General features: G+C 37.5%; 1 protein-coding gene across 9 annotated transcripts in view; it reads right to left on the bottom strand.

Annotated features, from left to right (window-relative positions):
• The window catches only part of herc2 (HECT and RLD domain containing E3 ubiquitin protein ligase 2), a 362,023-nt gene that overhangs the window by 296,036 nt on the left and 47,795 nt on the right, over positions 1-18,192 (bottom strand). For all 9 annotated transcript variants that reach the window (XM_072915066.1, XM_072915069.1, XM_072915071.1 and 6 more), the window contains exons 5-9: positions 14,889-15,108; positions 14,716-14,816; positions 8,115-8,256; positions 4,558-4,662; positions 4,308-4,479 (exon numbers count right to left, since the gene is read on the bottom strand). In XM_072915066.1, the coding sequence (XP_072771167.1) occupies positions 4,308-4,479; positions 4,558-4,662; positions 8,115-8,256; positions 14,716-14,816; positions 14,889-15,108 (740 nt within the window). The remainder of the gene's footprint in view (positions 1-4,307; positions 4,480-4,557; positions 4,663-8,114; positions 8,257-14,715; positions 14,817-14,888; positions 15,109-18,192) is intronic.

The raw sequence follows: 18,192 nt of genomic DNA, 5'->3' as shown, positions 1-18,192 counted from the left end.
GGCGCCGTACCTGTCGTCAAAACTCCAAAGACCGACTGCACAGTTGCGCTAACAAAATAAGAGTCTCAGAAAACTGGCGTGCACAAGCTAGCAAGCTACGGAGTTTGCCGACAATGTATTTCTTGTAAAGTGTATACAAAGGAGTACGGAAGCTGGACAAATAAGATGCCAAAAACCAACCACTTTCATGTGGTATTGGACAGAAAGGAGGACTTTTTTTCTCCTCCATTCGAAAATGCGGACATTATCAGCACCACTGTCTGATTACAATCAATGCAAGTCATCAGAATCAGGTAATACACCAACTTATATTCTTGTCTTCATGAAAGAAAGGAATCTATATGTGTTAAACATGCTTGTATTATCTTTAAACACCTTTAACTTATTAACAATATTAACTATATGTGTTAAACATGCTTGTATTATCTTTAAACACCTTTAACTTATTAACAATATTAACTGTATGTGTTAAACATGCTTGTATTATCTTTAAACACCTTTAACTTGTTAACAATATTAACTATATGTGTTAAACATTCTTGTATTATTTTTAAACACCTTTAAGTTGTTAACAATATTAACTATATGTATTAAACATACTTGTATTTTCATTAAACACCTTTAACTTGTTAACAATATTAACTATATGTGTTAAATATGCTTGCATTATCTTTAAACACCTTTAACTTGTTAACAATATTAACTATATGTACTAAACATACTTGTATTATCATTAAACACCTTTAATTTTTTTAACAATATTAACTATATGTGTTAAACATGCTTGCATTATCATTAAACACCTTTAACTTGTTAACAAAAACATACATTTCATAAATAAGTAAATATAAATTATATATATGAATGAGGTAGATCCCCACGACTTGATCAATTGAAAAGTAGCTCGCCTGCAGAAAAAGTGTGAGCACCCCTGAACTAAAGTTATGTAAAAAAAAATGCCAACATGGCACTGCCATATTTATTGTTGAAGTCACAAAGTGCATTATTTTTTTTAACATGCCTGAAAACAGCAGCTTGGAATTTGGCACATGCTCTCTCTGAGAAAGCATGAGGAGGTTGAGGTGGGCAGGGTTGGGGGTGGGTGGGGGGTTAGGGGGTAGCGGGGGGTGTATATTGTAGCGTCCCGGAAGAGTTAGTGCTGCAAGGGGTTGTGGGTATTTATTATGTTGTGTTACAGTGTGGATGTTTTCCCGAAATGTGTTTGTCATTCTTGTTTGGTGTGGGTTCACAGTGTGGTGCATATTTGTAACAGTGTTAAAGTTGTTTATGCGGCCACCCTCAGTGTGACCTGCATGGCTGTTGACCAAGTATGCCTTGCATTCACTTATGTGTGTGTAAAAGCCGCATATAAAGCTGTTTGTATGGAGGAAAAGAGGACGTGATGACAGGTTGTAGAGGACGCTAAAGGCAGTGCCTTTAAGGCACACCCCCAATAATGTTGTCCGGGTGGACATCGGGAGAATGGTTGCCCCGGGAGATTTTCGGGAGGGACATGAAATTCGGGAGTCTCCCGAGAATATCAGGAGGTTGAAACCGATACCGATAATTTCCGATATTACATTTTAAAGCATTTATCGGACATCTCTAGTTGTATTGTATATTAAGTATGTGTCAATGAAAGGGCATTTTATGACTTTTCTTAATTTGATTACATGCAATAGTATGATTTTATTGTCATCATTTTATTGCATGATTTTTGTATGTATGGAAATTAGCTATTTAGCTATAATCTGGTACAGAACATATCTGTCTTTGAATTTAAAGGGGAACATTATCACAATTTCAGAATTGTTAAAACCATTAAAAATCAGTTCCCAGTGGCTTATTTTATTTTTCGAAGTTTTTTTCAAAATTTTACACATCACACAATATCCCTAAAAAAAGCTTCAAAGTGCCTGATTTTAACCATCGTTATAAACACCCGTCCATTTTCCTGTGACGTCACATAGTGATGCCAATACATACAAACAAGCATGGCGGAAAGAACAGCAAGGGAAAGCGACATTAGCTCGGATTCCGACTCGGATTTCAGCGGCTTAAGCGATTCAACAGATTACGCATGTATTGAAACGGATGGTTGTAGTGTGGAGGCAGGTAGCGAAAACGAAATTGAAGAAGAAACTGAAGCTTTTGAGCCATATCGGTTTGAACCGTATGCAAGCGAAACCGACGAAAACGACACGACAGCCAGCGACACTGGAGAAAGCGAGGACGAATTCGGCGATCGCCTTCTAACCAACGATTGGTATGTGTTTGTTTGGCATTAAAGGAAACTAACAACTATGAACTAGGTTTACGCCGGATTGTAGTCAGCTGGAGGCGTGTCTTAATGAAATTAAACAATGGATGTCCGCTAACTTCTTGCAACTCAATGCCAAGAAAACGGAAATGCTGATTATCGGTCCTGCTAAACACCGACATTTATTTAATAATACCACCTTAACATTTGACAACCAAACAATTACACAAGGCGAATCAGTAAAGAATCTGGGTATTATCTTCGACCCAACTCTCTCGTTTGAGTCACACATTAAGAGTGTTACTAAAACGGCCTTCTTTCATCTCCGTAATATCGCTAAAATTCGTTCCATTTTGTCCACTAGCGACGCTGAGATCATTATTCATGCGTTCGTTACGTCTCGTCTCGACTACTGTAACGTATTATTTTCGGGTCTCCCTATGTCTAGCATTAAAAGACTACAATTGGTACAAAATGCGGCTGCTAGACTTTTGACAAGAACAAGAAAGTTTGATCATATTACGCCTATACTGGCTCACCTGCACTGGCTTCCTGTGCACTTAAGATGCGACTTTAAGGTTTTACTACTTACGTATAAAATACTACACTGTCTAGCTCCATCCTATCTTGCCGATTGTATTGTGCCATATGTCCCGGCAAGAAATCTGCGTTCAAAGAACTCCGGCTTATTAGTGATTCCCAGAGCCCAAAAAAAGTCTGCGGGCTATAGAGCGTTTTCTATTCGGGCTCCAGTACTATGGAATGCCCTCCCGGTAACAGTTAGAGATGCTACCTCAGTAGAAGCATTTAAGTCCCATCTCAAAACTCATTTGTATACTCTAGCCTTTGAATAGCCCCCTCTTTTTTTAGACCAGTTGATCTGCCGTTTCTTTTCCTTTCTCCTCTGCTCCCCCTACCCCTTGTGGAAGGGGAGACACTCAGGTCCGGTGGCCATGGATGGGGTGCTGGCTGTCCGGGGTCGGGACCCGGGGTGGACCGCTCGCCTGTATATCGGTTGGGAACATCTCTGCGCTGCTGACCCGTCTCCGCTCGGGATGGTTTCCTGCTGACCCCACTGTGGACTGGACTCTTACTGTTATGCTGGATCCACTATGGACTGTACTCTCACAATATTATGTTAGACCCACTCGACATCCATTGCATTCGGTCTCCCTAGAGGGGGGGGGGGGTTACCCACATATGCGGCCCTCTCCAAGGTTTCTCATAGTCACTCACATCGACGTCCCACTAGGGTGAGTTTTTCCTTGCCCTTATGTGGGCTTTGTACCGAGGATGTCGTTGTGGCTTGTGCAGCCCTTTGAGACACTTGTGATTTAGGGCTATATAAATAAACATTGATTGATTGATTGATTGATATGAAATACATTTGGCAACAACATGCACTTTGAGAGTGCAGACAGCCCAGTTTTCATCAATTAATATATTCTGTAGACATACCCTCGTCTGGCGGCAGATTTCTTTGACTTTATCGTTGGAAATGCATCTGCTTTGAGTATCGCAGGATATCCACACATTCTTGCCATCTCTGTCGTAGCATAGCTTTCGTCGGTAAACAAACGTCCAATTTCTTGCCACTTTCGCATCTTTGGGCCACTGGTGCAACTTGAATCCGTCCCTGTTCGTGTTGTTACACCCTCCGACAACACACCGACGAGGCATGATGTCTCCAAGGTACGGAAAACAGTCGAAAAAACGGAAAATAACAGAGCTGATTTGACTCGGTGTTTGAGAAAATGGCGGATTGCTTCCCGATGTGACGCCACGTTGTGACGTCATCGCTCCGAGAGCGAATATTAGAAAGGCGTTTAATTCGCCAAAATTCACCCATTTAGAGTTCGGAAATCGGTTAAAAAAATATATGGTCTTTTTTCTGCAACATCAAGGTATATATTGACGCTTACATAGGTCTGGTGATAATATTCCCCTTTAATGTTTCTGTGCATTGTCCCTTCAAATAAAGACTAAACTAACTAACTATAGTCCGGAAAGTACCGTAATGAAGCGACCTCAATGTGCAGCCACTAACCTCCAGTTCTTCCTCGAGGACAGGCTCCTCCTTGCTGCTGTGTATGTTCTTGAAGCGCTGCAAAAGGGGCAGCAGAGGCGCGCTGGTTCCCTGCGTGGAACGCTCGTTGTCCATCTCTCGGGTGCCGCTCTCCCACAGGCGCAGCAGCAGCAGAATGGCCGACAGCAGCTGACTGGAAAAGACGTGAGGGGCAAACGTGAGCGAGGGGGAAGCTGTGGGTACCTTAAGAAGGGTCTGTTGTCGGAGCCACCTGAGTGTGCCTCTCTGCACGGCCAGCTCCAGCAGGATGGCCAGGGCCAGGTGCTGGTCCTGGAGGGGAATGTTTCCCTTGGTGCTGGCGTTTCCATGGATTTCACTGGGGAAGGGACACAGGACACGTGAGACGCAGACATTTTGATGGGCCTGCTGTTAGAATAATTGTATCTAAGTTATCAAAAAAACTTTGTGTTGAAATGAAAGCTGTCTTTGAACCTACCAAGAAGAAGGCTTGTACAAACCCCGTTTCCATATGAGTTGGGAAATTGTGTTAGATGTAAATATAAACGGAATACAATGATTTGCAAACCCATATTCAGTTGAATATGCTACAAAGACAACATATTTGATGTTCAAACTCATAAACTTTATTTTTTTTTTGGCAAATAATAATTAACTTAGAATTTCATGGCTGCAACACGTGCCAAAGTAGTTGGGAAAGGGCATGTTCACCACTGTGTTACATGGCCTTTCCTTTTAACAACACTCAGTAAACGTTTGGGAACTGAGGAGACACATTTTTGAAGCTTCTCAGGTGGAATTCTTTCCCATTCTTGCTTGATGTACAGCTTAAGTTGTTCAACAGTCCGGGGGTCTCCGTTGTGCTATTTTAGGCTTCATAATGCGCCACACATTTGCAATGGGAGACCGGTCTGGACTACAGGCAGGCCAGTCTAGTACCCGCACTCTTTTACTATGTAGCCACGTTGATGTAACACGTGGCTTGGCATTGTCTTGCTGAAATAAGCAGGGGCGTCCATGGCAACGTTGCTTGAATGGTAACATATGTTGCTCCAAAACCTGTATGTACCTTTCAGCATTAATGGCACTTTCACAGATGTGTAAGTTACCCATGTCTTGGGCACTAATACACCCCCATACCATCACAGATGCTGGCTTTTACACTTTGCGCCTAGAACAATCCGGATGGTTCTTTTCCTCTTTGGTCCGGAGGACACGACGTCCACAGTTTCCAAAAACAATTTGAAATGTGGACTCGTCAGACCACAGAACACTTTTCCACTTTGTATCAGTCCATCTTAGATGAGCTCAGGCCCAGCGAAGCCGACGGCGTTTCTGGGTGTTGTTGATAAACGGTTTTCGCCTGGCATAGGAGAGTTTTAACTTGCACTTACAGATGTAGCGACCAACTGTAGTTACTGACAGTGGGTTTCTGAAGTGTTCCTGTGCCCATGTGGTGATATCCTTTACACACCGATGTCGCTTGTTGATGCAGTACAGCCTGAGGGATGGAAGGTCACGGGCTTAGCTGCTTACGTGCAGTGATTTCGCCAGATTCTCTGAACCCTTTGATGATATTACGGAGCGTAGATGGTGAAATCCCTAAATTCCTTGCAATAGCTGGTTGAGAAAGGTTTTTCTTAAACTGTTCAACAATTTGCTCACGCATTTGTTGACAAAAGTGGTGACCCTCGCCCCATCCTTGTTTGTGAATGACTGAGCATTTCATGGAATCTACTTTCATACCCAATCATGGCACCCACCTGTTCCCAATTTGCCTGTTCACCTGTGGGATGTTCCAAATAAGTGTTTGATGAGCATTCCTCAACTTTATCAGTATTTATTGCCACCTTTCCCAACTTCTTTGTCACGTGTTGCTGGCATCAAATTCTAAAGTTAATGATTATTTGCAACAACAAAAAAATGTTTATCAGTTTGAACATCAAATATGTTGTCTTTGTTGTGCATTCAATTGAATATGGGTTGAAAAGGATTTGCAAATCATTGTATTCCGTTTATATTTACATCTAACACAATTTCCCAACTCATATGGAAACGGGGTTTGTAAAACTCCACTGTGTAGGATGGAAAGCAACATGAAGGTGTTCTGCTTTTTTCATGTATTGTAATCAACAGAAAGATATTGTCGTGACCCAAGAACTACAAAGCGGAGAGGAAGCAGGGCCTGACTCCCCTCCACGCTTTTTCTTTTAACTCTTACGAACCTGTTTTTGAACTCTTTTACGACATCCTTCTTGAACTCTTTACGACTTTTTTTTTTAACCGACCTTTTCTTTTGAACTGTTTTGTAATCAAAGGCAATGGCTGTTTACGACCACCTCCCTTTGGAAGCAGCTGTTGCCATGTGGTCAGGGAAGGTCCAAATAAAAGAAGGAGGCGTGCAATCTTTTGGGAGAGCGTGCTGAGACACTGCACAAGGGTACAGTGTCCATGCCTCTCTCCTCAAATTGAGCCAAATTTAATTCTGTCTCTGTTTAATTATTTGCCTCTTGTCTTGTTTAATAGATGCCATCAGTGTTTGAACCTGACACCTGCTATCTGTGCCCTGGACCTGGTCGCCGGACTTTGAAGATGGTGCCGAGAGTCTGAATCCGTGAGTAGGTGTAACTGTACAAAATTAGCTACAGAGCTAGTCTAAAACATTAGCATGCGCACATTAAAATGCTAACACTTCGCATGTGTGCATACGATGGCATGCTAACAGTTAGCATGTCTCACATTTCAAGTAACACAGCTGTAAGGTTTATAGCTGCGGAAATAGAGAAAAAAAAAGTGTCAAAATAGATGAAAAAGTTAGCATGTTATCGTTTGCATGCTAACTAGAGATGTCCGATAATATCGGACTGCCGATATTATCGGCCGATAAATGCTTTAAAATGTAATATCGGAAATTATCGGTGTCGGTTACAAAAAGTAAAATTTGACTTTTTAAAACGCCGCTGTGTACACGGACGTAGGGAGAAGTACAGAGCGACAATAAACCTTAAAGGCACTGCCTTTGCGTTCCGGCCCGGTCACATGATACCTACGGCTTTTCACACACACACAAGTGAATGCAAGTCATACTTGGTCAACAGCCATACAGGTCACACTGAGGGTGGCCGTATAAACAACTTTAACACTGTTACAAATATGCGCCACACTGTGAACCCACACCAAACAAGAATGACAAACACATTTCGGGAGAACATCCGCACCGTAACACAACATAAACACAACAGAACAAATACCCAGAATCCCTTGCAGCACTAACTCTTCCGGGACGCTACAATATACACCCCCCGCTATCGCCTACCCACCTCAACCCCGCCCACCTCAACCTCCTCATGCTCTCTCAGGAAGAGCATGTCCCAAATTCCAAGCTGCTGTTTTGAGGCATGTTAAAAAAAATAATGCACTTTGTGACTTCAATAATAAATATGGCAGTGCCATGTTGGCATTTTTTTTCATAACTTGAGTTGATTTATTTTGGGAAACCTTGTTACATTGTTTAATGCATCACAACAAAATTAGGCATAATAATGTGTTAATTCCACGACTGTATAAATCGGTGTCGGTTGATATCGGAATCGGTAATTAAGAGTTGGACAATATCGGAATCGGCAAAAAAGCCATTATCGGACATCTCTAATGCTAACAGTTAACAAGTGTCGCGTACCAAGTTGTATGACTAAAACTAGCTCAAAAAGTTAGCATGCTAATTTTAGCATGCTATCAGTTAGCATGTGTCACATGCTAAGTTATAACAGACCCTGAGCGAGTGGAGCTCAACAGGAACCGGCGGCTCACCTGAGGAACTTGGTGGCCCTCTCAACCACCTCCAGCCAGACCGAGGACACGGTGCCCTCGTCGAACAGGGTGGCCTCTGGCAGGGCCCGGAGAGCATCCAGAGACTCCTGGAGGAGTTCACTGCAAAGGTCTGCGTCATCTCCTGCACAAAACAACAACAGGGGGGGGGGCAAACCTTTTCCACTGAGGGCCTCACACAAAGAAATATATAAACATGCGGGGGCCATTTTGATCATTTTCATTTTCGAAACCAATACAATATTTACTTTTTTTTAACCCTTTAGGGCTGTTACTCAAGTTTGGTCTCAGGGAACTGGAAGGGCCTCAGTCATAAATGTTAAAAATAAGTCATATGTTAATCATTTATTCAGATATTAAGTTTAATTTGATTGATTGATTTTACTTTTCATGCCCTCGTTGTTAAAGAAAACTTTGTTTTTATTGCAGAAATAGAAAATAGAAAATTTCCAAAGTGGAATCTTTGATGTGAAATAATTAAGTAATATTATATATAATATAATATAATAAGTCATACATATATATATATATATATATATATATATATATATATATATATATGTATATATATATATATATATATATATATTTCCAATGCTTAAATCTGTATATCATTTTCAGATCTATGATTTATAATTTATGCCCTTTTTGTTCAGGACAACACAGTTTTTATGGCAAAAACACAAATATGCAATATTTCCCCCCCAAATTTTGCAAAGTGCAATATTTAATGTGACGTAATTGGAGTCTTAAATAGGTCAATAATCTATTTCAATTGATTATTATTTGTTGAACAAAGACTGTTTTTAAAAATTAATAAAAATCCCACTGAAACTCTAAGGGATCCAATAAGGGCCCCACTCATAAATATATATATTTTTAAATACATTATTTTATATTTGATGTTATTTACAATGTGTTTTGGTTGTTTGTTTATGCTCTTTTTGTCTTATAAAGCCGCTTTTTTATGCAAAAAACCCCCCCACAAAATATGCTATATTTTCCCAAAAATATTTTAAAGTTGAATATTTGATGTGAAGTAATTGGAGCCTTGAATGGGTCAATATTTCATAATATTTATTAAACATTTTTTAACTAAGATCGTTTTTCGAAAAAAATCGCACCATGACTCTCAGGGATCCAAAACGGGCCCCACTCATTAACATGTTGAAAAAAATACTTTAATTTATATTTTATGTTAATTTCAACACTTAAATCTCTAGATCCACTTCAGATCTATCCGTTGATTATAAGTTTTCATTATTTTTTTAAGTTTTGGTTGTTTATTTATGCTCTTTTTGTCTTGGAAAAATATGTCAAAGTGGAATATTTGATGAGAAGTAATTGGAGCCTTGAATGGGTCAATAATTCATAACATTGATTTTGATAATTTATCTATTTATTGAACAAAGATAATTTTTGGAAAAAAATCCCACAAAGACTCTCAGGGATCCAAAAAGGGCCCCACTCATGAACCTGTTAAAAATATATACATTATTTTATATTTTATGTTATTTTCCACATATTTTGGTTGTTTGGTTTATGCTCTTTTTAGTCTTGGGAAAACTTAGTTTTTTTAATGCTAAAAAAACAAAAATATGCTATATTTTCCTAAAAAATATTTAAAAGTGTAATATTTGATGTGAAGTAATTGGAGCCTTGAATAAGTCAATAATTCATAACATTGATTTTGATTTTTTTTTTTTTTTTTTTTAACCAAGACCATTTTTCGAAAAACTCCCACAAAGACCCTCAGGGATCCAAAAAGGGCCCCACTCATAAACATTAAAAAAATACGTTATCTCATATTTTATGTTATTTCCAACACTTAAATCTCTAGATCAACGTCAGATCTATCTGTTGATTATACGTTTTCATTATGTTTTTATGTTTTGGTTGTTGTTTTATGCCCTTTTTGTCTTGGTAAACTGTCTTTTTATTTAAAAAAAAAAAAAACACAAAATATGCAATATTTTCCCCAAAAAATATTTCAAAGTGTAATATTTGATGTCAAGTAATTGGAGCCTTGAATAGGTCAATAATTCATAACATTGATTTTAATTTTTTTTTATTTTTTTTTAACCAAGACCATTTTTTCTAAAAAAAACTCCTCATAGATCCAAAAAGGGCTATCTATCCGTTAATTATAAGTTTTTAGAATTTTTTTTAATGTTTTGATTGTTTGTTTTACGCTCTTTTGTCTTGAAAAACTATGTGTTTTTTTTTATGCAAAAAAACTAAATATGCTATATTTTTCCCCAAAAAAATATTTCAAAGTGGAATATTTGATGTGAAGTAATTGGAGCCTTTAATGGGTCAATAACATTGATTCATTATTTTATTTATTTTTTAACAAAAAATCCCACAAAGACTCAAGGATCCAAAAAGGGCCCCACTCAAAATTTAAAAAAAAAAAAAATACATTATTTTATATTTTATGTTATTTTCAATGGTTGTTGGTTTTCCAGGACAAAAAGAGCATTAAACAGAGTTTTTTTAAAATGCAAAACAACACAAAATATGCTATATTTTCCCCAAAAATATTTAAAAGTGGAATATTTGATGTGAAGCAATTGGAGCCTTGAATGGGTCAATATATCATAATATTAATTTTTCGTTAAAAAAAGTCCCACTAAGACTATCGGGGATCCAAAAAGGTTCCACTCATAAACATGTTAAATAAATAAAAAATAATATATTATTTTACATTTTATGTTATTTTCCACACATAAATCTTTAGATCGTCTTCAGATCTATCTGTTGATTATAAGTTTATTATTTTTAAATGCTTTGTTAGTTTGTTTAATGCCCTTTTTATGGCAACTACACAAAATATGCATTTTTTCCCCCCAAAAAAATATGTCAAAGTGGAATATTTGATGTGAAGTAATTGGAGCCTTGAATAGGTCAATAATTATTATTATTTTATTTTTTTTAACAAAGATTATTTTTCGAAAAAAATCCCACAAAGACTCTCAAGGATCCAAAAAGGGCCCCCACTCATAAACATGTTTAAAAAAAGATACATTATTTTATATTTTATGTTATTTTCAATGTGTTTTGGTTGTTCATTTTCCAGGACAAAAAGAGCATTAAACAGAGTTTTTAATACGAAAAAATATTACAAAGTGGAATATTTAATGTGAAGTAATTGGAGCCTTGAATGGGTCAATATATCATAGCATTGATTTTGATAGTTATTTTTTGAACAAAGATAATTTTTCGTTAAAAAAAATCCCACTAAGACTCTCGGGGATCCAAAAGGGCCCCACTCAAACATGTTAAATAAATAAAAAATCATATATTATTTTACATTGTATGTTATTTTCAACACGTAAATCTTAAGATCATCTTCAGATCTATCTGTTGATTATAAGTTTATTATTTTTTAAAGCTTTGTTAGTTTGTTTAATGCCCTTTTTATGGCAATTACACAAAATATGCAATTTTGTCCCCCAAAAAATATGTCAGTGGAATATTTGATGTGAAGTAATTGGAGCCTTGAATGGGTCAATAATTCATTGTTTTTTTTTTTTTTTAACCAAAGATAATTTTTTCGAAAAAAATTCCACCAAGACTCTCAGATCAAAAAAGGGCCCCACTCATAAACATGTTTAAAAAAAAAAGTTTTATATTTTATGTTATTTCGAAAGTGTTTTGGTTGTTCGTTTTCCAGGACAAAAAGAGCATTAACAGAGTTTTTTTAATGCAAAAAAAACACAAAATATGCTATATTTTCCCCAAAAATATTTAAAAGTGGAATATTTGATGTGAAGTAATTGGAGCCTTGAATAGGTCAATAATTCATTATTTAATTATTTTTTTGAACAAAGATAATTTTTTGAAAAAAATCCCACAAAGACTCTCAGATCCAAAAAGGGCCCCACTCATAAACATGTTTAAAAAAGATACATTATTTTATATTTTTTATTTTCAATGTGTTTTGGTTGTTTGTTTTCCAGGACAAAAAGAGCATTAAACAGAGTTTTTTAATGCAAAAAAAAAAAAAAAAACACAAAATATGCTATATTTTCCCAAAAAATATTACAAAGTGGAATATTTGATGTGAAATCATTGGAGCCTTGAATGGGTCAATATATCATAACATTGATTTTTATTTTTTTTTATTTTTAATAAAGATAATTTTTTGTGAAAAAAAGTCCCACTAAGACTCTCGGGGATCCAAAAGGGCCCCACTCATAAACATGTTAAATAAATAAAAAAATCATATATTATTTTACATTTTATGTTATTTTCAACACGTAAATCTTTAGATCATCTTCAGATCTATCTGTTGATTATAAGTTTATTATTTTTCAATGCTTTGTTAGTTTGTTTAATGCCCTTTTTATGGCAACTACACAAAATATGCATTTTTTTCCCCAAAAAAAAATATGTCAAAGTGGAATATTTGATGTGAGGTAATTGGAGCCTTGAATAGGTCAATAATTCATTTTTTTATTTTTTTTTTAACAAAGATTATTTTTCGAAAAAAATCCCACAAAGACTCTCAAGGATCAAAAAGGGCTCCACTCATAAACATGTTTAAAAAAAATACGTTTTATATTTTATGTTATTTTCAATGTGTTTTGGTTGTTCGTTTTCCAGGACAAAAAGAGCATTAAACAGAGTTTTTTAATGAAAAGAAAAACCCCCACAAAACATACTATATTTTCCCCAAAAATATTTCAAAGTGGAATATTTGATGTGAAGTAATTCAGGATTGAATGGGTCAATATATCATAACATCGATTTTTCGTAAAAAGACTCCTGGGAATCCGAAATGGCCCCACTCATAAACATGTTAAATAAATAAAAAATCATATATTATTTTACATTTTATGTTATTTTCAACACGTAAATCTTTAGATCATCTTCAGATCTATCTGTTGATTATAAGTTTATCATTTTTTAATGCTTGGTTAGTTTGTTTAATGCCCTTTTTATGGCAATTACACAAAATATGCATTTTTTCCCCCCCAAAAAAATATGTCAAAGTGGAATATTTGATGTGAAGTAATTGGAGCCTTAAAGGCCTACTGAAAGCCACTACTAGCGACCACGCAGTCTGATAGTTTATATATCAATGATGAAATCTTAACATTGCAACACATGCCAATAGCTTACTAAAGTGCAATTTTAAATTTCGCGCGAAATATCCTGCTGAAAACGTCTCGGTATGATGACGCCTGCGCGTGACGTCACGGATTGTAGAGGAAATTTTGGGACAGCATGGTGGCCAGCTATTAAGTCGTCTGTTTTCATCGCAAAATTCCACAGTATTCTGGACATCTGTGTTGGTGAATCTTTTGCAATTTGTTCAATGAACAATGGAGACAGCAAAGAAGAAAGCTGTACGTGGGAAGCGGTTTATTGCGGCAGGTGTTGTGCCGGATAACGCACCCCCGCCGTAGAATGCAACCCCTGACTGTTGTGCCGGATAACACAGCCGGTGTTTCATTGTTTACATTCCCGGAAGATGACAGTTAAGCTTTACCATTGGCCTGTGGAGAACTAGGACAACAGAGACTCTTACCAGGAGGACTTTGAGTTGGATACGCAGACACGGTACCGTGAGTAAGCATGCAGCTGCGGCTTCCAAACATTTGATCGCTTGCCCGTACGTGCGTGCCGCTATGTGCATGTCACATACGTAACTTTGGGGACTTTGGGGAAATATATGTCCTGTATGAACTTTGGGGAGGTGAACGGTACTTTGGGCTGTGGGATTGAGTGTGTTGTGCAGGTGTTTGAGTTGCATTGGCAGGTTATATGGACAGGAGGGGGGAGGTGTTTGTTATGCGGAATTAATTTGTGGCATATTAAATATAAGCCTGGTTGTGTTGTGGCTAATAGAGTATATATATGTCTTGTGTTTATTTACTGTTTTAGTCATTCCCAGCTGAATATCAGGTACCACCCGCATCTCACAGCATCTTCCCTATCTGAATGGCTCCCACTGCCCTCTAGTCCTTCACTCTCACTTTCCTCATCCACGAATCTTTCATCCTCGCTCAAATTAATGGGGAAATCGTCGCTTTCTCGGTCCGAATCGCTCTCGCTGCTGGTGGCCATGATTGTAAACAATGTGCAGATGTGAGGAGCTCCACAACCTGTGACGTCACGCGCATATCGTCTGCTACTTCCGGTACAGGCAAGGCTTTTTTATCAGCGACCAAAAGTTGCGAACTTTACCGTCGATGTTCTCTACTAAATCCTTTCAGCAAAAATAAGGCAATATCGCGAAATGATCAAGTATGACACATAGAATGGACCTGCTATCCCCGTTTAAATAAGAAAATCGCATTTCAGTAGGCCTTTAAATATGTCAATAATTCATAACAACATTGATTTTGATTCATTATTATTAGCAATGGCAGTTTTAAAGAAAAAAAATCATGTAATGTGTTATTAGTGTCAACATTGCAACTTTCACCGGTTTGCTCTTTTATTCCACTTTTCTATAGTTTTTCATAGTATTTTAAAAATAAATACATTGAAAATAAGTCAATTAGCTGCGGGCCTCACTTAAGCCAAGTGAGATGTTGACCATGACATCTGCAGAACTGTGAGGTTCTCCTACCTGACCTCCAGGCCCGACGCAGGAAGGCAAAGGCAAAAGAGAGCGCGGCCCTGGAGCCCACTCTGGCCAACCCTTCCACACTCTTGCTGTCAGGACGTGGACTGAGAAGACAAGAAGACCACATTCAGCAACACAGTCGCGTCGTGTCCTAAATAATAATAATGATGAAGCACCTTTTGTTGTCGGTGGCGGGCCGCGGTGAGTTGACGGGAAACTTCCAGTAGACCTTCTCCTTCTCCATCATGCTGTAGCTCAGAGAGATGAGGTAGCGCTCCAGGATGACCAGACGTTGGCACAGGCGGCGTGCAGACAGCGTGCTTTTGGCCATCTGGGACGACAGCTTCTGCTGGTCGTCAACTAGCACCATCAGGCAGTCCTTCAGCTCCTTCTCGTCTGCACACACCACCACCGTGACCAGCATGTTAGCAACATAGCTTTGTGAGCCACATGCTAACAGAGCATTCTGACATCGTGCTACATTAGCAACACTATGTGAGCTACATGTAAACATAGCATTTTGACATCATGCTAGGTTAGTAACACTAGCATGGCTATGTGAGCTACATGCTAACATAGCATTTTAACATCATGCTAGGTTAGTAACACTAGCATGTTTGTGCAGCCCTTTGAGACACTTGTGATTAAGGGCTATATAAATAAACTTTGATTGATTGCTTGATAATTTTAACACATATGAGAATTTTAGTGTGATTTTTTTTTAAACTGTCATTTCCCAGAAAATAATATTGAACCAACATCAATGTTGTTATGAATTTTAGACATATTTAAGGCTCCAATTATGTCACATCAAATATTACACTTTAAAATATTTTTTGAGGGAAAATGTTGCATATTTTGTGTTTCTGCCATAAAAAACTGTTTTTTCTAAACAAAGAGGACATTGTTAAACATAAAAACTAAACTTTATATGGACATATAGCCCTGAAGTTGATCTAGAGACTTATGCGTTGAAAGTAAAAAATAATATTTAATGTATGACCTATTTTTAACACTTTTATGAGTGCGAGCCTTTTGGATCCCTAACAATTTTAGTGTTTTAAAAAAAAAAAAAAAAAAAAAAAAATTGTCATTGCTTAAAACATAATAATTTATTAAAACCAATGTTTCAACTAATTATTGACCTATTTAAGGTTCCAATTACTTCACATCAAATATTCCACTTTAAAATATTTTTTGAGGGAAAATGTTTCATATTTTTTGTTTATGCCATAAAAAACATTTTTTTCTTAAAGAGGACATTGTTAAACATAAAAACTAAACTTTATATGGACAGATATCCCTGAAGTTGATCGAGAGACTTATACGTTGAAAGTAGAAAATAATAAAAAATCATGTATGACCTATTTTTAACACTTTTATGAGTGGGAGCCTTTTAGAGCCATAACAATTTTAATGTTTAAAAAAAAACAAAAAAAAACTAATTGCTTAAAACATAATATTTTTTTAATTAATTATTGACCTATGTAAGGTTCCAAATACTTCACATCCAATATTCCACTTTGAAAAAAATTTTGCGGGAAAATGTTGAGTACCGTATTATGTTTCTGGCATAAAACTTTGCTTAAACAAAGAGGACATTGTTAAACATAAAAATTAAACTTTATAAGGACAGATAGCCCTGAAGTTGAACTAGAAATTGCTAAGGGGTGAAAAACAGAATGGTAAAGTTCTGTTTTTAAATCATGAGTACCGGTATACCCTACAACTCTAGTACCTCTTCGTGAACTTTATATTTGTTTATATTTCTGGCCCTGATGTCGTTGATGAGCTATGGATCAGACAATATGCTCACTTTGCCGTTTTTGGTACGGGACTGCACACACTTCATCAGCTGCCGTGATGCCGCTCCGACAGCCACGTGAAGCTTATGTTGTTTTCAGAGCTGCTATTTTGGCCGTGGTGTTGCTCTTGACCCGATATGATATGACATGATGATGTATCAGAACAACACCCGCTGCTCATGGGGAAGAGCAACATGTGCGCTCATGTTCGGTTTCAAGAGTGCCTAATAATTAGGACTGGGTACAGTAGTGTGATATTTTCAATATTGTTATTGTAATCATTCATTGTACATACTGAATCAACAAATACTGTCGTTAAAATGATCCGTTTTAGTGTATTGCAGTTGTACAAAAATAGATCAAATGTATTTTCAGGTATAAATGTCAAAAGAATGTTAGTTCTGGTTGTGTTTGGCATTGAAACGACAAGTTATATTCATAAGTGTAACAATCTGTGCTTATGAGCCAGAGCAAACCGGTTGCACCGAATTAATCCCTGAACTGTCCCAATGACAGTTTAAAAAAAATCCCACTAAAATTCTCGGGTATCCAAAAGGGTCCCACTCAAGCAATCAATGTGTAACATGTGGACTGTTTTACGACCTCTTCTTTGAACTGTTCTACGACCTTTCTTTTGAACTGTTCTGTAACCAAAGGCAACGCTGTTTACGACCCACGTCCCTTAGAAACAGCTGTTGCCATGTAATCAGGGAAAGTCCAAACAAAAAGAGGTGCCGTACAATCTTTCGCCAGAGCGTGTTGAGACACAGTACAAGGGTACAGTGTCCAGGCGTCTCCTCAAATTGAGCCAAAATTAATTCTGTCTCTGTTTAATTCCTTGCTTATTGTCTCGTTTAATAGATGTCATCAGTGTTTGAACCTGATGGTTGTTACTTTGTGTCATCCACGACACGAAGGTTTGTTGATAAACTTATAGATTCAAACCCTCAAATTAAGTTAAAGTTCCAATGATTGTCACACACACACTAGGTGTGGCAAAATTATTCTCTGCATTTGACCCATCACCCTTGATCACCCCCTGGGAGGTAAGGGGAGCAGTGAGCAGCAGCGATGGCCACGCCCGGGGATCATTTTTGGTGATTTAACCCCCAATTCCAACCCTTGATGCTGAGTGCCAAGCAGGGAGGGAATGGGTCCCATTTTTAAAGTCTTTGGTATGACTCGGCAGGGGTTTGAACTCACGACCTACCAATCTCAGGGCAGACACTCTAACCACTAGACCACTGAGTTATATTCATAAGTGTAACAATCTGTGCTTATGAGCCAGAGCAAACCGGTTGCACCAAATTAATCCCTGAACTGTCCCAATGACAGTTTAAAAAAAATCCCACTAAAATTCTCGGGTATCCAAAAGGGTCCCACTCATACGTGTTAAAGTTATCAAGCAATCGATGTGTAACATGTGAACTGTTTTACGACCTCTTCTTTGAACTGTGTTACGACCTTTCTTTTGAACTGTTCTGTAACCAAAGGCAACGCTGTTTACGACCCACGTCCCTTAGAAACAGCTGTTGCCATGTAATCAGGGAAAGTCCAAACAGAAAGAGGTGGCGTACAATCTTTCGCCAGAGCGTGTTAGTGTCCAGGCGTCTCTCCTCAAATTGAGCCAAATTTAATTCTGTCTCTGTTTAATTCCTTGCTTCTTGTCTCGTCT

Source organism: Nerophis lumbriciformis, linkage group LG18 (assembly GCF_033978685.3).
Source record: "Nerophis lumbriciformis linkage group LG18, RoL_Nlum_v2.1, whole genome shotgun sequence".
NCBI lineage: Eukaryota > Metazoa > Chordata > Actinopteri > Syngnathiformes > Syngnathidae > Nerophis > Nerophis lumbriciformis.
Note: the sequence above shows the minus strand (reverse complement) of the source record. Positions and strands in the feature narration are given on the sequence as shown.